General features: G+C 43.5%; 1 protein-coding gene across 1 annotated transcript in view; it reads right to left on the minus strand.

The window, feature by feature from the left end:
- Nucleotides 1–23,066, minus strand: part of ccdc88b (coiled-coil domain containing 88B) — a 39,757-nt gene that overhangs the window by 830 nt on the left and 15,861 nt on the right. The window contains exons 11-27 of the mRNA XM_030062270.1: nt 21,836–21,982; nt 21,171–21,345; nt 20,793–20,914; nt 20,292–20,360; nt 17,783–18,493; nt 16,225–16,404; nt 14,534–14,874; nt 14,165–14,324; nt 13,105–13,497; nt 11,634–11,795; nt 11,174–11,451; nt 9,125–9,268; nt 7,836–8,022; nt 5,650–5,795; nt 3,771–3,878; nt 2,048–2,199; nt 101–463 (exon numbers count right to left, since the gene is read on the minus strand). Coding sequence (XP_029918130.1) covers nt 101–463; nt 2,048–2,199; nt 3,771–3,878; nt 5,650–5,795; nt 7,836–8,022; nt 9,125–9,268; nt 11,174–11,451; nt 11,634–11,795; nt 13,105–13,497; nt 14,165–14,324; nt 14,534–14,874; nt 16,225–16,404; nt 17,783–18,493; nt 20,292–20,360; nt 20,793–20,914; nt 21,171–21,345; nt 21,836–21,982 — 3,838 coding nt within the window. The remainder of the gene's footprint in view (nt 1–100; nt 464–2,047; nt 2,200–3,770; nt 3,879–5,649; nt 5,796–7,835; nt 8,023–9,124; nt 9,269–11,173; nt 11,452–11,633; nt 11,796–13,104; nt 13,498–14,164; nt 14,325–14,533; nt 14,875–16,224; nt 16,405–17,782; nt 18,494–20,291; nt 20,361–20,792; nt 20,915–21,170; nt 21,346–21,835; nt 21,983–23,066) is intronic.

Consider the following 23,066-nt stretch of genomic DNA (forward strand, 5'->3'; position numbering starts at 1 on the left):
CAACCAAGTCAAATGATTTCATGTTTTCAAGAAAAACACAGCGTTATGTGGCTGGTTAAGGTAAACACACACACACACACACACACACACACATATTTACCTGCCGTCCCCTGCTCACCTCTGTCTGCGTCCTCTTCAATGCTCTCCTGACTGGTCACTGGTGTCTCCGCCTCCTGAGGGGCGCTTGTTTGGCTGCTCTCTCCCTCCCAGAGGACGGAGGAGGCTGCCTGGGTGGAGCAGAGCCGCATGCGGGGTGGAGTCTTGTGGTCACCGGGACTGAATGACTGAGAAACACCGGAGCCTCCTCTGGACAGTCCGAGCCCCCAGCCGTGACGGGAACCCAGTTTACGACGGCCCCCTGAGTTGGAGCGCACGGCGGGGGCCCCGGGCCCTGAGATGTCTGGCTCTGTCTGGGACGGGGCTCTCCTCATGGGAGAGGGAGAGACGGGAGCGCTGCGGGGGTCTGGAAGCAGTGATGGAAGATGAAGAATAAAGGAAGGGAAATGTTTGTAGCTATTTCTATCACAGTGCTCGTACAAATGCAGTTTGAAGTGCTCTTCAAAGACTATTAGAAGTGCAAATATTTTAACTAAAATGAATCATATTCATTTTGACAGTGCATTGCTGTCATTTTGTGAATGTAATTATTGTACAAGACTACTGGCATGGAGACTTTGCAGCCGCTGCTGGCCTCTGCACAGCATTTAACATTGTGTGGCACCAGGTCGGCTTTGGCAGAGAAGCTGCTTTATGGCACAAACCAGGCGACAGTGATGTTCCTCTAGTGCAAACAGAGCTAAAGCTTTCAGTCTCACAATGGCAGCTGGTGAAAGGCTGATGGGAAAATCAGTTCCAACATGTTTCTCTTCTTCAGTAAAGCCAAAGCAAAAGCCCTCGACTGAACAGGATCCTTTTTGTGATACACAGCCACAGAATTTATCTGGAAATAAAGTCATTTTAAAATAATAATAATACTAATAATAATGAAAGTGTGAGAAAGAAACTAATCTCACTATTTTAAAATTCTACATGTAGGATCATACCGGTGATTTTGAATGTTTGGCATGTTAACTACAGTTTATCCACATTTTACATTGCAACAAAACATGCAAATCATGTGAAGCTACTAAAGATTTCACAACATATAATCAAAATTCCTTCATTTTCAAATATCAAATATGCTCAAGTCAAAATTTTTGCCACACACCAATACACTATTTATTTCTACATATTTTTCAAGTAAAAGACATGGCAAGCGGTGCATTTCAAACATGATGAAGCAATACGCAAAACGTGTTCCTTGCCATGTCGGAAAAATGATATTGGGGTTCTAAAATATGACTTGCTTGCTAGCTTGTAGATGTAATGCAAAACATGCAAAATCAGTGATCTGACCCTTTAAAATGCAAGATACTACAGAGGAGTTAGAAAAGGATTGTTCAGTTTCCTCGACTTTGTGTGCAGATGAAAAATTCAGTCTCTTGCTTGGGATGCGGGCTCATTAAAACATACTAGTTCTCTTGTTAGGGAACAGAAACAGGCCTGCAACCCAGTTTGGGCCTTGAGTCACGCTTTAGGAAACCAGGGTTTGGAGAATAATAGAAAACTCAATGCACAGAGGAACAAAATACATCGGGGACAAAAGTAGTACGTCCAAAAGAGAAAGGAAAATTCATGAATGCAAGTAAGGACTTAAGTCTAGGCTTTGAAAATGTCTGCAGACATTTCTTTTCTCCGAGTCAAATGAATGCACTCCACAGTCGAGATGCATAAAAAGAGAATGAAGCTGGTGCGAATCTTTTCTTTTCAACATGTGGTTAGCAGGGAGGGCCAGCCTCAATGGATCTCAGGACTCTTAGGGAAAAGATCTGAGAGAGCGAGAGAGTGCTATCAATGCCAGCCACACTTGGTAGTCATGAGATGATTTGTATGCATGCCTGTAGCCTCGCTTGATGGTGTGTGCATGTGAGCGTATCTTTGTGAAAGAGAGAGAGAGAGACTGTTGATCTGTCTGTGTGCATATGCGTGTATGTGCGAGGTGTCTCACCAGGCTGCGGTTTGTGTGTGTCGGGTGTGTACTCGGTGCTGTCGGCCAGGTTCTCCACGCTGCCCGCGGCGGTGAAAAGGGCGCGTCCCTCTCTTCCTCCTCCCCGGGGCTTGATTAGCTTCTTCATCCTGTCTGCTATCCAGTTGGATTTCCTAAAGGGATTCAGAGGCGGAGGACAGGGACGATTCACAAAGGGGGATAAGTTCAGGGCCAGTGTGTGCGCGAGTGTGTGTGTATGCATACTGATACAAACACCCTGATTTTCCAGATAGATTTTGACTTAAATTTGGCAAAGTCGCAGCCGCACAAAGCAAAAGGTCATCCCAGCAGCCCGCACAGCACAGTACAATGAGATGCTGAGGAGCCTGTTAAGTTGGCAGCGTCCCTGAAATATTTTAAAGGAGCTCCTGAACTGCTTTGTGGAGTCAGCTGCCTTTTGTAATTGTGCTGTAATAGGTTGGAGTCTATTAATCGACTCCAGGTTATGTAATGCTGCTAGAGGGATTGACTGTAAATTTGTGTGTGTGTGTGTGTGTGCGTGTGTGTGTGTGTGTGTACAATGGAACTTACAGCGAAGGCCACTTTGAGTTTAGAGCGTAATGAATGAGAATATTTGGGGAGGTGAGAAGATTTTAGACAGTCATCATAATAGCGATGCATCATTTGAAATTTGGTAAAAGGAGTTAACTTTAAAGGAGCAGTTCACCCAAAATGCAAAAATAAATAAATAAATAAATGAATGAATAAAAATTGTACATACCAGTAGCTGAAAGGACCATACCTGTGATTTTGCACGTTTAGCATAATATCTACAACATGTTTCATGTTTCTGCTCATTCTCCCAAACCACACAGTGATTTCAATTATTTTAGAATTCTGATATCATTTGTCCAGCCATTGGTTTCCATTCCTTCCACTATGATATGAAAATGAACTTTCAGGGACTTCAAACTTTTGTAACAAAGTCGTCCATATTGGTTTTCCTAAAAGCAGCAGCACTGTTGTGTTCTTACTTGAAAATGGGCGGAGTGAAACACTTCCTCCACCAGAAAATAGTGCCCAGGGAAATGAATGTTGACAACTTTGTTAGCCACAGAACCAGAGCATTATAAGGTGGGTGTTTCAACCAAAAATTCATATTTGAAAATAGAAGGATTTTGGTTATTTGCTGTGAAATCATAAGTACCTCCATGTGATTTCCAAAATGCTTTGTTGAAATGTAAAATGTGGGTAAATTGTAGTAAACAGGCCAAACATTCAAAATCACTGCTTTAGTCCTTTATTCTATCTATCTAATTTCTGTGTGATTTAGTGATTTTTCCAGTCACCTCAAACCATCTAACATTGAAAAGGATCACCACTTAGAGGCAGAGACAAACAGGTTGCAGGTGTTCTTTGTCAGGAAATAGATCCCCAGGAAACGATTTCCCCCTGAGTGCTGTGGATTATGCTAAGTATTCATCTCATTGTTTTTTGAGTGAGCTGCTGCTGTTGAGTTTTTCACATGTAATTATTTTTGCAGTTTGAGCACCACAAAACACAAACCATCCAGCCCGACCGCTGTGGGGGAAGGGAAACAGACTGGAAACCTCGCCAAATCACAGTGCACTAGGGAGGAGTGGGAAAACAACTGTTTTTGCATTTTGGATGAACTGTTCGTTTAAGGGAGGTGTTGATGCATGTAAAGGGTGATCTGTGTGTGTAAATATATCTGTGTATTTACTTGGCCTTGCTGGCTGGAGATTGCATGCTGGGCTCCAGGACTCTGTACTGGTCCATAATCTTCTCCACCAACTTCTGCTTCTCCCGACGGAGCTCATTCAGCTTCTCCCTGCAGGAGACCACATGGAGCGTCAGAAGAAAAAAAGGGAGGAGGATGAAAGAAAATGGAGTGGGACGGCTATTCATTTCACCTCATGCATGCATTATCAAAGGGAATATATGGCTTCATTCTGCAAGCACACGTGAGTGTATATATAATATGGCTGATAGTGCGTAATATGGCCCCAGGTATAACTATAACCTCACTCCTGAGTGGAAATGCAGTCAGCTTCACCATTTGAATTGGCTCCTTTTCATGTAGCAGATCAGATAGGAGAATGAGGATTGAAGCTTGGTGATCAGGCGGTCATGCCAGCGAGCAGAGGGTTCGTGCTTTGAGCCAAGGTGAGGGCAAGTGTGAAAGTGAAGTGGGGCACTGCTGAAAAAGAGCGTGCGCACTCAGCAAACGTCCAAAGGATGAATGAAAGCTACAGTAAGAATGTAAGTGCTGAACACAGGCTTCCTGACACTAATGGCTTACCATCAGTTACACACCCAGCTGTGGTGGGAAACGACCAGACATCGTTTAAAGTAAGAGGTGCGTTGTTAGCTATTGCCAGTTACTTTTTTGGAAGGTTTTTCTGTTTTACTGAGTAGCAGACGGCCCAAAAATTTTATTTTTATTTGATTGAGTACAATGAGACAGGCCATGCGCTGTGGTTGCTGCTGACTCCTTTTAAGTGGCATTTTTCAACATTTAACAGAAATGCCACTTCTATCCACAATGTCACTTCTATCCAAATTATATGCTTGAATGACATTTTTTTCAATTTTGCCTTTACAACAACAGGCCAGCTGTGCTCTTTGAGACGCTCCAGCATGCAAACACAACTACCTGTGGCTATGTAGGAGGTCAGTTAAGGTGCAGACTAGAGCAAAGCTCTTGGCAATGCTGAGAAAATAACATCAACGCTTGGATTTAGCGCAGTCAAAGCTGAGTGGTCGCGGGAGTAATCCAGCAATGAATAAGTATGAAAATATACATGAGATGTCATTTGTGAGACATTCTGCTCATCAGAGTCTGGAGGATTAGAGGGGTTGTTAGGAGACGCAAAAGCAAGTGTGCATGCTTTGTATTAGTTGGGGATTGATTTGCTACTGGTCATTTACAGCGAGTGCTGCTGACTGCTTTGGAGTGTGAAATTATAGTCTTAGAAACTCAAATCTATCAATATTACATTAGTAAAGTGCAACCAAAAGCAATATGGAAAATCCATACCAGTGCTTTTATGCACAGGATAATGAAAACATACTGCATTTTTTTTTTTTTTTTTTTTTTTTTTGCCCGTTCCCCCTCACATATTACATATTGCTGTTGTCAGGGAGACAGTGTATCTCCAGCATGCCAACTTCTCACAAACTAAGAAAGAGTGCCTTGTTTTCAGATGGACCGTCAAGACTTTCTGAGTTTGTCTAATTGGTTCTGAAATGCTTTCAGAAGCCCAAGGGTGGTAGATGTCTTTTCAAGCCACACCAAATCATGTAATCCCTCAACTGAAGTTCAAACATGAATATCACCAGAAATGAAGTTATGAGGTTTTCACACGACGGCAGCATAAATAATGTAAGTTAAACAACAGAGTAAAGCTGCTACAAAGTGAGGGGAGGAGAGTTGTGCTCTGCTTCAGTTTGCTTGCATTTTTCTTGTCGGTCATTCCCAGCAAACCAAATTAACTGAACTGCATTTCCTTGTGTGTGTGGCTGTGTGTGGCTATGTGTGTGTGTGTGTGTGTGTGTGTGTGTGTGTGTGTGTGTGTGTGGCTATGTGTGTGTGTACTGACTGGTACTCCCTCTGCTGTGTGTGGTGCTGGTCACGGCGCTCCAGGCTCTGCTCTAGTAAGGCTCGGTTCTCCTTCAGCAAACTCTGGTTCTGCTCCACTAAGTGTCGGTTCTCCTCCTCCATGTTCCCCTTCAGCTGGGTCAACAGCTGCGCGCGTGCACACACACACACACACACACACACACACACACACACACACACAAGAATATGCACATGAAACCCTGGGCACAAATCAAAATAAATGGCTGGAGAAGATCAAAATCCACAGTGTGTGTGAGTGTCTGTTTTAGTACACGTATGCCTTATGCCTCATGCCTAATTAGTCTCTATAAAGGCATGCTTGAGAATGTGTGTATGCATGGTGTGTATGTGGGTGTGTGCACATGTACTCACATATTTATGGAGTGGACAAAGTAACACAAACACCACATGAAAATGGACTTTCTTTTTTAAGTAACTAAGCTACACTTCCAAAAGGCATCTGCACAGGCAATATGAAGCTCTCTTCTGGTCCCTTTGGTGGCTTCATTATAGAACTTTATTTTACATTCTAATGAAAATCCCAAGGTTTCCAAAGATACCAAATATGGTCTGCTGAATTACAGGAAAATCTGTATAAAATGATGCGCAAGACATCTAGATATTTTCTACTTGATGTAATGCTGCAGCCGTAAGTGTAATGTAGAATCAATTGAGCGTAACCAGCAGATACAGAATATTGCTGTGACTTTGTGTTTGACATGATTTTTTTTTTTTTTTTTTTTTAAATCTAACTCTGAAGCTACTTAAGAGAACATCAGAGTTTAAAGAAAAGGTATGATAATAACCAAATTGTAGGTTTGTGATACGGGTTTGAATGCAACATGAGGCAACTAACAAAGCAGTAAGAAGTGAAACTGTGGCTGCCTGAGTTACAAGCACCTCAGTGATAAAAACAGTAAAATTACTATAGCATGGAGAGTAGTCTTGGAAATCACGACTAACTATGGCCTATGCTAAATACAGACAGAGGAAAAGTGGTCACAACAATACAACAACAGCGTCAAAAATAGATGCCCAGTGAACTGATTCAACGCCACGATGAGAATGGCTAAAAGTCGACTGTGTTGAGCTTAACAAAGCCAAACGTAAGGGCGGGCTGCTAAGGAACCACTTGAAAGAGTGAAAGGTGGGCTGCTAAGAAACCACTTGAAATCCAAGGCCAGCACACAAAGTCACATAACCTGCTTTACAGAGCACAAAACCTGGACCAAAGAGCGATGAAAAGCTGCAGTATGGTCTAATAGCCTTTCCCTGCATCTGAATGGAGCAATCAGCGTATGGCAGTCCTGATAATTGTTCACCATGGTCATAGGACAGCTAAACACTTCCTATGGCCTCTAATCATCACATTTGTTAAGGGAAGTTCTAGGCGCAAAGAGTCAAGCAGACTTCCCCCTCCCTCAGTCCTGAGAGAGCAGGAAACTGTCCTTGAGGAAAGGTTAAATATGCCACTAGACACAGCTCGGGTTTTGGGTACCAGCATTACAAGGAGACCTCAAGCTGGTCTGAAGGCAAAGGGTGACGCTGTTCCTTAGGATGTACCTCACATATTGTTTTTTGTTTCTATTGGGTTTTTAGAATGATGAATCGGTTTGCTGATAAATCACACCAAAAGTGGCTTTTTGAACCTCTGATATAATAGAGGTTCCTACAGAATAACTGTAGTAGAAATAATCTGTAAACCTGGCATGCTATTTTATTTTCCTCATGCATTTTGCTTTGTTTCTTTACAGGCATTAATGCGTCTCAGTGATTCTTCTGCCATGAAAAGGCCTGAATGTTCCCTCTGCATTAAAGAACTGAAAACTAACCCGAAAGAATGTCAGTAATGTCTGGGTTTCAGTGGAGAGTTTTTGTGCTGTGACTGACTAAATGTAGTTTCAGAGGCTTCTCCACGCTGACAACACTAATCTTCTGGGGAAAACACTGACTCCTTGTCATTTTGGGGTTGAAAATGGTAATATGTCAGCTTCAATACAACAATATTGGTATCAGCCTTCATATCTCTGTATCAGTCAAACCCTAGTTGCTATTATTTTGTCTAATTGCATTTTCCTCTGTCTTGAATGCCCCTATCCCTGTGTGTTTGCCTCTGTTTGTATGTGTGTGTGTGTGTGTATGTGTGTGTGTCTGCCCAGCTCTCACCTGGTACTGGCTGGTGAGGCGGGCGTTGCTGAGGTCCAGGCTCTGGTTGGTTTCTCTCAGGGAGCTGAGCTCCCCCTCCAGCCGAGTCCTCTCCAGCTGGGTGGCGCTCAGCTCCCCCCTCAGCATGGAGCCCTGGGCCAGCAGCTCTGCCTGGGATGCCAACCACTCCTTCTGCTGGGCCTGCAGCCTGAAGCACCAACACACACTCACTGCTGACATTCTTATGTGTCTTGTAGAGCACTTGAAAGAGCAGTGTGACACTGTTTGGTTTAGTGGTGTTTATGTAAAATGTGATTGTTATGTTATCACAACAACATGATGAGTCTCCAGAAGCCAGAGAGCCACGATAGGAGTTAATCTAACACCAGCTTTGATAAAATGGTTTTAAAAACACTCTGTGGAATGTAATTGGAGTTACTCAATGGACTACGAAATAGTGGCATTATAGAGGTATGTTTTTTTTTTGTAATGAAAAATGAAATGAAACTAACAATCCCGACTGAAGAAATTGGATAATATTAATAATAAAACAGTGGGGGACATTTTATGTTCCTAAAGAGCATTTCAGAGTATTTTGGAGTGAAACCTTTCATGCGAGCTAAAATAGAATCACAGCATGACTCGGTATTCAAGAGATCAGCCTCTGTCTCTTTTCTGAACTGAACAGATACCCAGCTAACATGAACAAAATAATATATTTAATATATTAGTTACAAAATTTCCTAAATGCAATTTAAACACCAAATTCCTAATTGAGATTAAAGGGCATTTTAGACTTCAAAGACATGTATGCTTTGTATTCTGATGCTTTAGTTCAGTATTTTCAACATATGTCATCTGAACCAGCCAGTTCCTGTTTCCAGCTTGGCAACCCATAATGTGAAACCAGTAAGCAATCAAATGCATTAATATGATGATGAGTAATGGTTCATTAACTGATTAAGGTACACAAGTGGCTTATCAAGATGATGATGATCTTAATTAAATCTAGCACGCCCAAAAGAAAAGAAAATCAGTGCTGGTGACTTTTTTTTCAACCTTAAATATGGAGTAAGCCTGCTCTGAGGCTGACATGCACAACACATCAAAGAAATGAGAAAACAAGTCTCCATCTGAAGTGAGCTGCTGCGTTGTGTCACACTTGCCTTTCACACATTCCTTCCTGTGATAAATATCTCAGCATTAATAGTTCTGCTCTCCTGTATTCAAGTGTATGTGACTGCAGGGTGGAGGGAGGACCAGATCTCACGACTGTGAGGCTAAAGCGGCAGACTTGGAGAGTAAGTTACCTCTCATTGTCTTCTTTCACTCTCTCCTGCTCCCGTTCTCGCTCCAGCCTCCTCTGGGCCTCTCCCTCCATCTTCTCTCTCTCCGTCTTCATCTCTCTCTCTCTCTCCTCCAGTTGGGCTTTGCCTTCCAGGAGCGTTGCGTACCTTGGGAACGCAAACACAATATTACACCTTCAAGTATGTAGGACTTAAAATGCATGAGCGCACAAGGGAAACAAAAATGCTGTGTGTGTGTGTGTGTGTGTGTGTGCGTGCATGCCAGTGTGTGGTGTGTGTTCATTCTTGAATTTCTATCCTTATGGGAGCCAAATGTTCTCAGAAGGATAAACAGATGAGGCAAATTCTCACAAGTGAAGACATTTTGCTGGAAGAGGGTTGGAGTTAAAATAAGGATTAGGCTTGGTTAAAGGATAATTCTGGTATTTTTCAACATGGGCCCTATTTTTCCTCCTTTTGGGGTCCAAATGACTGATAGGGACACAAATTTTTGAAATTGGTCCAGTATTGAGCTAGACTGTTTCAGACAGCAGCTGCAAAACAGGCTGCAACCTAATCACACAGGGCAAGTTCACCCATCAAAATCCACTATCTTTACAAGATAGGGACACACTGAATTTGTGGCTAGTTGTGCTACAAATGGATCTTAGCACTTCTGTTCATACACTGCATCTTGCAGACCATCAGGTCTTGACCATTTTGACCAGGAGTACAACTGCCAGCCAAAGAGAAGTCCTACAGTCCTACACCAAAGCACTTTTACCTAAAGAATTTTTTTTCCAAGAGCGGAGAGACCTGCTGCTGATGTTTATCTCTATAGGGATCCTTCCCAGCAGGACATCATTAAGAAGTTAATGGCGACCTGCCGTTTTAACAAAGCTGTCCAAAGTGACCACAAACACAGCGAATAGAGTCAGTCTGCATTCTATTTCAGTAACAGTCTGCAGTCTCCAAAGTGTTGCTATAGGTGGACAATTAAGACTTCTGTATTCCTTTATTCCTGATTATTAAACATGCAGGTTAGCATCTGCAGGCTAGCACTGTCAACTGGTGAGAAGGCTAACTTCTTCTGCCCTCTGGGCGCCGCTATATGGTGCCTAAGGCCATTGCGGCCATTACCCAACTCAGATAGGTTGGATTTCCTTCCTTTCACTCGTTAGATTCTACCTGCACTTTTAATCTTTGCATTTCTTTTTCTTAATCTTTGTATCTTTGATTATGCTGTTTGAACAACCCAATTTCTCTGCAGTAGGCTTGCATTGTGGACCTGTGGTGTTTTAATTTGTCAGTATTGTGTATTTGTGTATTTTCGTGTTTCCATGTGGGTTTTATGTGCTGCATCTGAATTGCCCTTAGGGGACAATAAAGATTTACAATACAATACAATGCAATACAATAGCTTGCACGTAGAGCAATGCCACTGAAGTGAGAACCTGTCAGGACTGATTCAACATTAAAATGTAGAGCATAAGTGAGTGAAAAATATTCTTTCAAAGCTGGTGCCTGAGTACCTAGTTGCCTTTGATAATCACAGTGTCTCTGGTGACACTGTTTGGATCACATCAAGGCATTTTTCAAACTGCTTCTGTGGTACTGGTTGAATGGTTAAGGTCAGTAGGTGATTTGAGGGGCGATACGGAGAGATGCCACCCCCCTTGTTGGCAAAATGAACAAAATGCATCCCCCTTGTTAAACGGCCTCCCTCCTTCTCCATCCCCTTGTAATAGGGAGAATGCAGGGGCAGAGGGGTTATTTAGCCCAATAGCTCGTCTAATCTTCCTGACCCATTGGTCCTCTATCTGACTGAAGTTTGTGCGGCGTTAGGATCTATGGTCCTGACCCTGGCTCTGAAATATCAGCAGCCTAACTGTGCTGTGTCCATCCACGGCGCTGTCCATAGTGCTGAAGTAGCAGACAGATTTGTGATGATGCCTTTTTCTCGCACCCCCCTCCATTTACTATAAATAGTCAATTATAAACTAAACTGTCAAACTAACAAACTATCCCTTTGAGGTGGTTAGGATCTGTGTGGTGGGGCCTGTGTGTTTCTACCTGGCCTCCAGCTCCCTGTGCTGGGCCTCAAGGCTGCGGTTGCTGCTCCTCAGCTGCGAGTGTTTCTCCAGCAGTTCTTCCAGCTCTGCCTCCTGCCGCTCCTGCAGCGCTGTCATTCGCTCCTGGTCCCGCCTCAGCGCCTCCATCCGGGCCAATGACTCATCCCGTTCACGCACCCACACCTTGGACTCGGCCTCCAGAGCAGCACACCGGGCCTCACTCTCGCTACAGCGTGCCAACACTGCTGCATGCTGGGAACTAAGCGATGCTTGCTCTACCTAGATGTGTGATTTCATTACCATTTCATTTGTAAATAGTAATGACACCAAAGTACTAGTTGATATAATAATCTTTAAAAATGCTAAACACAAACCCGAGCTCTGTTCTCAAACACAATTTATCCAAAATGAGAAAACCCTTTATGTCTATGTGTTACCGATGTGTTGGTGTGTTAGGTTACCTGTAGCTGGGTGTTGAGTGTCTGTAGCTGGGTGCAGGAGTCCTGCAGGCCTATGGAGTGGCGGCGTAAGGACTCTAGCTGCTCCTTAAGGTGCTCACATGCTTCCTGGGACTGGGACAGCCGAGACAACAAGGCCTCCTGTCCCGCTATCACCACTGCTTTCTGAGGGTGGGAATCAGAGAGGGAGAGGTGGAGTAGGTAATGTTAAAAATGATGGACGCTTCAATCCAAACCACTGGAAGGCCAGTACAGTACACATGATTACCAGCAGAATCTGTTTGCGCCATTGTTTCCTTATGGAAACAGTGGATACATTCACAAGTCACAGACATCTCAAAATTTCTACAGAGCTGCTGCACTCAACATGGAAATAATTTGAACTCTGACCCTCTGTGCAGCTGACCTTTCAAAGCGCTTCCTGTCAGATTACAGCTCTACTTGACATTTACATTGATGCACTGAAAATGGAGATGGCGAAGAACCTCTGCTTGTGTGCATCTGAATTTTTAGAACTACACAACATAATGTCAGATTTGAAAATAAATCAGTCCTCCCAGACATTGTTGGTAGTTTCTGTTAACACCTTTGCACAAGCATTAATTCAATTAGCAAATTAATTGAACATCCAGTCGTGGGACATGATTCTGTCCATTGTGCACTGAGAGGTAAAAAAAAAACAGGTAACAATGTCCCCCTGTATTGTTAAATTTAACTTCACACAAATAATGTCATGTTTTGCAAAATTGCCAGTGCTGTAAAAAACCCCTTCCCCTCCGAAGAGAGAATTTACCATCATCTAGTGTGTTTATAGCTCCCACCTCCCTGCCACTTCCATGCTGAAATATCAACAAGCCTGCCTACGTCCTCCTTAGCCATGACTGTAGTGCAGAACACTCATCATGTGTGGGCGCCCTCACAGCGCTACGAGCGCTCCCATTTTTAGTATGGATGGTCCCATCAGGAAGTCAACCCCTAACCCTGAGAGCGCCGCTGCCCCGCTTCAACACGGGGAGTGAGACCCCTAACAGCGGCCATGTTAATTACATGCTCTTGTCTCGTCCATTGAGCCACATAAAGAACTGGACCCCTGACCCACACAATGTTAATACAATATTATACCCATTGAATGAAACCCCTGAATATGGCAGTTGTTAGAGTTTATGCGTATGTGGATGTGAGAGGGAGATAGAGAGAGAAGGAGCGAGAGAGAGGCAGGGGAGATAAGGGAGATTAACAGTAGCTGAGGTGACATTATAAAAACTGATGAGAAGAGATAAAGCAGCAGTTCTGAAAATAAAGTGCTGCACTCAGGAAGCGGTGGACTTGGATGACTTGGTAGTTGTCACGCATCCCCACAGCAAGAATTTCAGCTAATATAGATTATCCCCACTCACTCAAGAGGTGCGCAGAATCACAAAGATTGAAAAAGCACACACACATACACAAGATAAAATCAAAGGGATATATTCACCTCTCTCTCCAGCTCTATCAACCTCTCAATCAGCGGCCTCTCCAGCTCCACTGTGGCATCGTCAGGGGGCACAGAGAGGTCATGACCTTTGCCATCTCGCTGGGGTTGATCCACAGTCGGCGTCCCTTGTGTTTGTGATGTGTTTGTTTTGTTTGGCTCATCTGAATGCGACTTCACGATGGCTTCTGTCTCCGAACTTCCCCGTCTCTTTTCCGACTGGAGAAGACATTCGCTTTTCTTCAGGCACTGGGAGAGAGACTCGATTCTACTCTGTGATTGTTTGAGAGAATCAGTCGCCGCCTTCAGCTCCGCCTCAGCTTTTTCTAGTTTCCGGCTCAGGCGTTCAACTTCATCGGACAGTCCCCGAGAACGCACCTGCTCACTGGATAGGTCCTGAGAAGAGATAGGGATGTACTTTTACTTACGTTCCTTCTTATGTAGCTTCAAAGTTAGAAGAACAAACTGGCAATGTCATACAGTTCTTCCAAATTATACAATGTCACCAGCTACGAACATGCCATTGTTCTGTGACTGCAACATTACATCAGATAGAGGATATCTACATGTCTTGTCCATCATAATATACACATTTCCCAGCAGCACATATTTGGTGTTGTTTGAAACCTTTGGATCTCCACTACCCTTTAAAATGAAGTTCTGTGGGGTATGGACAGAGCTTGGCCTTGGAGCCTGCATTTGTGTCAGTGAACCCACCGTTAGGACCAGTGGAGTTAGTTAGGCCAGTGGGTGAAATAAAAATAATACAAATGTCCATCAAAATACATTTTAAATCAATTATATTTTATCCTTAAAAGACCCTATCTTCATACAGTCATACAGTTTAATACTATGATATATGCTATGACTTTATGGCATAAAAATAAGCTTAGAGTGGTAAACCTTATTCCACAAATAAACTGAGTTAAGGTGTTGTCACCCTCCTACATGTGGAAGTGTGCTTGTACCTCCACCCACTGAAAATGACTCAACTACCACTGACACACAGACACACATACACACACACTCTCTCACACACACACACACACACACCCACACACACCTGAGACAGTGAGCTGATCTTGGCCAGGGCGTCTGCATGTTGCTCCTTCAGTTGCTGTTTGTCCTCCTCCAAACTGGATAATCGAGTGCTGAGCTCCTTCTCCAGGTCCTGCAGTTGAGTGCAGAGCTCACTTGACTGAGACAGCTGCTGACACACGCGTCTACACACACCAAGAGCGAGACACACACATTCATACATATGAGGTTAGAGTTTATATTGCAATATGAGCACACGTGCAATCGAGTAGCAATCTCTAATGCCTGGTGAAGATAAACATGTGCCTTGAGTAGGACTAAGGTCCAAGTATGTGTGTGTATGTGAGTGTGTGTGTGTGTGTGTGTGTGTGTGTGTGTGTGTGTGTGTGTGTACCTGTGTTCAGTGTCCAGGGCCCGTGCTCTCTGGTTGCTGTGCTCCAGAGCAAGGCTTGTGCTCTCCAGCTGTTGCCTCAGTCGGGCCGCCTCTCTCTCCCTCTGCCTCCCCTCCTTCCTTTGGCCCTCCAGCTCCAACTGACACGCCTCCTTCTCTTGCTCCAATCGCGAGGCCTCCAGCAGCGCCTGGTCTCGTCCCCGGGCTAGGGATTCGGCCTCCAGGCCAGCCTCACGGAGCTCCGCTTCTAGCTCCTCTTCCCGACGACGTGAGGTCTCCAGACTCCGCCCCTGACGCTCCAGCTCTGCCCTGAGAGTCTGGATGGTCAGCTCCAGCTGGTCGCCCTGTGAAAGGAGGTGGGTAACAAGTTTTAATATAAAAATTAGTAAATTAATAAGATTGTACAGGATAGATCTGTGAGGGGGGAGATGAGTTGTGTCATGCCGTCACAGTTCTTTCTGGTCACCAATAGAGGTCATAGACAACTTAATGCCCCTGGTTTGGCATGACATCACCACTGGCGTGTTTTCCATGATGTAAAAGTATGGAGTTTTGATATACAACAACAAAAAAATTGGTCTTTGGCATTTGTTATTAAATAGCTATATATTTTGCCATGGAAAAGTACCTCGCAAATTGAAAAAGTATTTTTATTATTTAATTGTTACATGTGTTTTATTCACCACTGCAGGTTGATGAAGAAACATGCTCTTTTATTTTCATTTGCCTTGCACTGTTTCCATCCGCACCTCTGAGCCTCTGCTATTCATGCTGTTATATAAATGAGCACTTTTGAATGAAACCACATGCTTTATAACCCAAAAACACATTTAAATTAATTGATTTCTGCGAGTGCTTGCCGTGCTGAGATGCAGGTTGATTTTATTTTCTGTTGCTGTAACTTTAAGTTACTTCAGGTCGTTCTCTGTTCAGTTCACTAACATACTTGCAGAACATTCTGGGACATGGACTATGCTTATCATCACAAGAAATGATTACATATCGCGCTTACTTATGGAATGGAAGGTGGTCATAACTGCCAGTCTTTCTGAATAGGAACATAAATGCCATATTTAGCGCCACTTTGGCACTGTTCTCTTCCTTGGCTTGCAATTTTACCACAAAGAGCACATAAACTACATCACTTTTTTTGGTCACAGTAATCACAAAAGGGTGATGTTTTTCCTTGAATCTGCACTGAATATGCTGTCTTAACAAAGGTAACGCCATCCCCTCCACCTTCCCAACCCAACTGTGTGTACAAGTGGCCTCTCAAATTCTCAAGATAAAAACCCACTTCAGAACCAACTCATTCGCTCAATGCTGGGTGCATAATATTTTTTTTTCAGTGTCACGACAGCTTGACTCATCCATTTGACTTCCGGCTGTCAAAACCACTTATGATGAATATTTTCTCCAAGACTATGACTAGGTTTCAACTATGAATATTTCAGATGGTGAAAAGAATTCATTTGAGCCAACCTCTATCCAATCATTTACCAAGTAATTATTCAAACAAGTTACAGAATAATATGAGTAGCTGATGAAAAAGCCACTTTACACTGGAAAAAAAAAATTTTCCTCCCTTCCTCTTGGTCACTATTATGTGCACTTCGCCTGTCTCCCCCGACTAAAATGACATCTCTTGTGGTCATGACAGTTTCTGTGCCGTGTGTGTGTGTGTCCTCTCCAACCTTGCGCTGGGCGGTGCGCAGGGCATCCACGGTGCTGCGGAGCGTGTCCCTGTCTCTCTCCAGCGTGGCCCTCTCTCCCTCCAGGGTGGCGATGACTGTGGTCTGCATCCTCTGGAGCTCCACTTGGCTCCGCAGGCGACACAGCTCCTCCTCCATAACCAGACCCTCCGACTGAAGAACCTAACGCACCCCAGAAAGAGAGAAAACTGTAGGCCATCTATAGATACAAGCATCGCCCGTACGCACCATCCCATCTATCCATGGAGAGCTGACCATCCCATTCAAAACATTTGACTTTGCAAATTTTGTGCCAGAATGAAAACAATGAAGCCGTGAACTGCATTGTTTTGTGCAATCAGGATCTAAATATCTTTCTAATCTCATTTCAGAACTGTTTCCATAACTGCATTAAAGAAACAGGTCATGCAAGTACCAAAAAAGGCGTCCATCCACGTAGTTTTCCGTATGATTTAGTGAGACTTGCCACAGTCATCCTTGTCTTCCAGCCAAGGTTGTTACAGGTTGGCATTTTTCATTAGTTTTTATATTTATTTCATTTTGACTCTTTTTTCAATTTCAGTGTAGTTTTAATTTGTTTTAAAAGCAGATTTGCTAGTTAAATTTTCACTTTTTAAAAATGCTTGGCTCTTTTTTTTTTTTTTTTTTTTTTTTTGGTAAAAAGGTCAGAAAAAGATTGTTGTAATAAAAACTCAACAAAACACTGTACCATTTTAAAGAAAAGATGTATTCACACAGGACAAATGGCCAACCAAATAAATTCGGACAAAAACTAAGGAAATTTTCTCTAAAACTTTAGATTATTTTAGTTCTGTAAACACACAATACAGTTTCAGTTTATTTTAGTTAATGAAAATGTCTTCTCACACCTGGTTTTCGTTATTTATTTTGTTAGTTTTAGTTTAATGACAATAACCTAGCACCCCGATACAGTGGGACTGGATTGTATTCATTTAAACAAACTGTACAGTATCTATCTGTCCCTAAGTTTCACTCTTTTGGGGTGGACAGATGCAGTTTGCAGGTGTGCTTCAGCAAGAAACAGCTCCTGCTGTATCTCTACACTCCCGAGGGCTGTGGATTATGTCAGGTATGAGTCATTTTTGCAAAGAGCTGTTGCTGTTGAGTTTTTCCGCATATAAATTTTTGATGGTTTGAACTCCACAAAACAATATCTGAATGGACAGATTGCACCAGGGCTTATGGGAAAACATCTTTTCTATTATTACTATTATTATTATTATTATTGCTTTGGGCGAGCTGTTCCTTTATCATCAGGTTTTGCTGTAATATTTTTTTGTGTTTGTTTGGGCTGATGTTAAACTTGGCTGCATGTCGCTTCCATCAAATGCCTGCTGGGTATTGTTGTTGTAGCATTTCATCCATATTACATCTATCCATCTATCCATTTCAACATAATTATAGTTCATCTATCCACTGAAGCAACCATCCGCAACGTCCACACCTCAATTAGCAGCTCATTCATCTGCACATTTAGCCACTCATCCAACCCTGCATCTCTTCCTCCGCCCCTCCATACCTCTATCTGCCTGCGGGCCTCTGCCAGGCTCTCGGCAGCCTTCCTCAGCCTCTGCATCTCGGCCTCCAGCACCACCAGCCGCTGCTCGGCCTCCCAGGCTTTCCTGCTCTGCTCGCCCAGCTTGGTTCGCAGCTCTTGGGCCAGCAAGGCCTGTCTGTCAGCCTCCTCCTGAGCCTCCTGAAGCCGGCTGGTCATGAGCTCCATGTCAGGAGCGGACAAACACAAGGCCTGGTCTGCAGCCGGACTCTCTGCATCAGCTTCTCTGCTTTCCCTCTGCTTGGTTTCAGTTAGTTTTTGGTTCTCTAAGTTTGTTGCCTGGACTTTCCTGAGTTCACTTTCCTTTTCTGGCTTCTCTCTGTCTTTCTCTTTCTGCCCTCCCTCGGCCTCTCCTCTCTCTCTGGCATGGATTCTGTCATAGCTTAAGTCTCCTTTTCCTCCTTCGAGGAGGAGAAGCTCTTCGCCGACTCCTGCTTCTCGCTGGGTACCGATGATTTCTCCTTCTCTCTCCCTCTCCTCCATCCTCCTCACTGTTCCTTCCCCCTCTCCCCTGGAGGACTCAGAGCCCTGGACTCCTCTCTCTCCCCTCTCCTCCTTTCTTTCTAGCCCTGTCTTTCCTTTCTCCCTCCTCTGCTCCTCCATGCGTTGCAGTTTGGTAGTCAGTAATTCCAGGTGCTGTTTCAGGGTGCTGTTTTCGTTCTTCAAGTTTTGTAACTGAGAAGATGAGGGGAAAAAAGGCAGATGGTGAATAATTCTTGTGAGTGCCCACATTTTTCCTTATTTCTGTTTAGTTTTCAAAATGTATTGAATCTGAGTTCTCCAATGAAGCTCTTCTCCAAGAGAATAAGGGGGGAATGGGAAGTTATTCTCTGTAGCAAGCCTACAAGAGGATTTCACTTGGACCTGAAAATCTGAACCAAACCCTAAAAACTATTGTCCAATTGCCAAATGGACATTGAGATACAATATTTTGATTATCCGACCCCAATTTAAGTCTAAAACTTATAATTTATAACTAAAATAACTATAAAAAACTAACTAAAAAAAATATCCTAAGAATAATTTTTCAACAATAGACACACACCCCTAGTCAATGTTTTAACTGATAATAGATAATAAAATAGGCCAAAATTACTCATGGAGTGCAGTATATCATTGGCTCCAGTGCTGCATGCTAATACTAAAGCATACACTACAGTATGCTGAGTAAGGCAACAAGACTGATCCAAAATAAGAAAACCATTTGCTAGTGGTTTTATTTGTATTGCACGCAGATTCTTACATTGAAAGAAAACGGAATTAACATGAATTCAGCATAGCTGATGAAGCCTGGTTTATTTCTGGAACTATTTCAGGTGAGCTACCACCTCCTGCTGAGCAGTGATTTTTAGCTGTTAAGTCTCCCATCACCCACCACCTGCTTACTATGGAAACAGGGAAATTGTCCCTGGATGTTCAAAACAGGGCGCTATTTTTGTATTTCCTGAACATTTTACAAGACTCCTTCACATTACTGCCAGACCTGACCACATATCATTTAGGATCCTTTAGCTTTAGAGCTCCTACAAGTTCTTATTTTCTCACTTTTCACATGCTACTCATCTCCTATTAATCTACACAGTGTACACCTAAAGGGATGGTAAACTAAAATATGTAATTTTTCATGAAAACATTTTTTATTGTCCTCACTGGGTGTAGAAAACATCATGAACCTCTGATTGGCTGACTGAGTCCAAGGTTCAGTTTTGCTGGTGGATTAAAAGCTACTTTCACATTTAAGAGTGGAGACGATCCAACCACAAGACAACCTCAGTTTTTATTCTTCCCACCCCCATTTCACTGACTCTTCAGCTGCACCTGTTTTCTCCTGCCAGGCTCAACAAATGGTAGTAACTGTAACTGTTGGCTTGTGAGCACGGCATCCCAAGGATTATTTTACCAATCTAACATCAGAAAAGGCAGGGGCAAGCAAAGCGCTTTGTCATATCAGCTCTACTATTCCAAGCCTCGAAAGCAGAGATTTTTAGCAAGTGGGCTCTGCAGTATTGTTAGCTATTTGCTACCATATCGTTGCATAACCATTTCAGCTCCAACAAGCAAGATATTTTCACTTTTCTGGTTTTATTAGGCACCAGACAATATTGTTACACTACAAGTGTAACTAAAGCCCACCGAGCCACAATGTATTACTGTAGAAAATGCAGTTTAACTGTAGAAAATGCAGTATATTATTACAGTCATTGACATTTGAGAACTCTCAGATCTTGGTGAAGTACTCAAGAAAAATACAATATTAAAAGATCCCCATTTTTAACTGTCTACCGCCCCTTTAAGCATTATCATGGAGCACTGCAGTTTGCAATCTACAGGACACTTGGATGATTTTAGTGTCTAAGTTCACATGACTAATAGACCAATCTCCAAAAAACTTAAGTTAACTGAGAAATCCTTTCAGATCTGGTTGATTTCAGGCATGGCAGTCAGCCTCTGCTATAGCTTCCCCTCGCCTCACCTCCCTGAGTGCGTTCTGACGCTCCGTCTCCAGGCAAGCCAGCTCATCCTTTGCATCTGGTAAATCAGCCTGCGGCGAGAGATGATGGGCTGTTAGCGCCTTCAATTATTGCCTTTGTCATTTGCTGTTTCATTTACATCTGCGTAGACTCAGATAGCGAGGAGCGAGATGTCTGATTAGGTGGACATGCAAGCTTGGTTTACTCACTCTGCAGAGCATTGGAATGGCTTTCCAAGGCCTGCTAGTGTTCTGACCACAATTCATGATTAAAGTTGTCTCTCCCACCAAGACATGATGACCATATCCATTATAATGCATGTTAAGCAGATGAGGAAAATTCCATAATGGTGAGTTTACATGTGGACATGTCAACCCTCTTATAAATATCCCCTCTTTGATCGATCCCTCCTACAACAACATTTATCTCCACGTCATTCTCTTGTAAATTTAACTGTCGACCTGTCAGATAAGAGTCATGACCTTTGACCCCTAAACCCTGACCTCCTGCTGTGCCTGCAGCTCCTCCAGACGCCTCCTCAGCTCTGCGTTCTCCTGCTCCGCTCCCAGCAGCCTCAGTGTCGACGCCTCGCCCACCTCCACACTCCATGGCTTCAGATCTGAGGCTGGAGGGAGGAAGATATAAGAGCGGGAGAAGCAGAGAGTGCGAGGCATGAGAGGGAAGACGAAAAGACGGAGGAGGGGGAGATGAATTGAAGAAGAAAAGAAAATGGAGAAAAAGAGGAAATGAATATATGGAGAGATTCACTTCATTATTGTTGAATGATAGCCAGTGGGCCGGCATTACCGCAAACATATTTTCTCTTATCAGTTAATTAAAACGTCTCAAGTGACAAGGGGCGGGCGGGCGGGTGCACTGACCAATCGTTTCGCTCAGCTCGTCATCGGACTCCACTTCTGACTGGTGGAAACAGTGGTGAACCACGGTGAGTGGAGCAGGAGCCCCGCTGCTGCTGCTGCTGTGCCTCAGGTCCGCCTCTAGGCTCATGTTCATTTCTAGCAGCTCATCAACCCTCTGCCTCTCAGTGTCCCGCTCCTGCACACCCACATACACACACACACAGACAAATGAACACATAAATGTTAGGTTACAAGCTATACAAATTTCATGGCACAGTTACACACACAAACACACACACAGATTACATTAACATGATCTCTTGAATAGTTGACTCCTCTTTAAATGGCATTTATTACACAGTGGGAAATAAGTGAGCTATTAATTTCCTTACATATCATATGGAAATGACCTTCTCTGCACAAACACACACACACAAACACGAATGTACACAAACCACCAACAACACATACAAATTTAAACAAACACACACACACACAAGTGCACATATGCAAACACAGACATATGCAAACATACAAAGACAAACACATGCTCAAACACTCAGACATACAAATATACACACACTCAAATAATACATAAACACAACGCAAGAAAAACTCAAACAAAAAAGTGTGCAAACACACGCAAGTACACACAAACACGGAAACACACACACTGCTCCACCCACCGCTTGCAGGTCTATTATTCGCTGGCGCAGCAGAAGGTTGTCCCTCTCCAGCTCCCTTAGAGAGGAGCAGCGCGCCCGTGCGTCCGTCAGCTGCTCCTCCAGGAGAGCCTTGGTCTCCTGCAGTGCCGAGCACAGCTGCTGCTGCTCCTGCAGGGGGCGCCGCACATGGGAGGGAACATACAATTACAAGATCAAGTGTAGCCACCATCATGTAAATCAGTCTTTTGGAAGGGAAATTTTATGTCGAGCTCAGCGGGTGGCACCTCAAAAAAACCCCACACAAGCCGAGAGAATCACATCATTTATTTATCTGTTCTTCTTGCTACAATGCTCGCGGCTCCTCCGGCTCTGAAATGCACATTCATCAGCCCGGGCTCCACCAGCCAATATGGTAACAGTATAAACAAATCAGTGCTTCACCGGAACATTTGTTTTGCTCCCCCCTCGGTTTGACAAAAAGGTCAGACACTCGGTTAATGATGACAGAGTATTAAAGAAAAAGTCCAATCACACAATACCCTTATATCGTTAGATCTCATCACCCGCTTTCCCTCTACCTGCCTCGTCTACCTCTACTTCAGTTAAGCCACTCTCACACAAAGTCCCCAGTAAATTACTGGGATAACCTTTCAGGCACCGCTGGTGATTTTCACTATTCACACATGCAGCTACATTCAGGAACATTTCCATCTTGTGCCTTTTCACATATGTCATGGCAATGCCGGAATAGGTGGGGCAAGGGACTTGAGACTTGGCCTATTTGGCCTCATTACGCCACGCTCACGTAGAATTCCTGTTATGTTTTCGTGACTTTGGCATCTGTAACTGTTTAAGACAGCTGCCTATCAATTTCATCCTCTACGCAGACTGAGGGGAGCTCCCTCATTTCTGAACCTGTCCAGCTCCCAGCCATTCTTGTATTGCAGTTATCAAATTACACAAAGAACCTTACCCCTTTACACGCCCTTCCCTGCAAGGGCACATACAGGATGCTTTCATTCACAGCACAGCCTTACCGGCATTTTCCCTGAAATGTTACTTGGAGCCCCTTTCACAAGTGCGCTTAACTCAACGACTTTTACCGACATTAGCCAGAGGAGCTGTATGTGTGATCACACATGTCCACATCAGTTGTTCAGCACTTTATCCTCCCAGCTCCCTAGTACAAAATCTGCAAAATGTAATATTTCCTGAAATAGAGTATTTCCTGTAGATGTGAACGTATCTGACA

This window comes from Myripristis murdjan, chromosome 10, assembly GCF_902150065.1.
Source record: "Myripristis murdjan chromosome 10, fMyrMur1.1, whole genome shotgun sequence".
NCBI classification, from domain to species: Eukaryota; Metazoa; Chordata; class Actinopteri; order Holocentriformes; family Holocentridae; genus Myripristis; species Myripristis murdjan.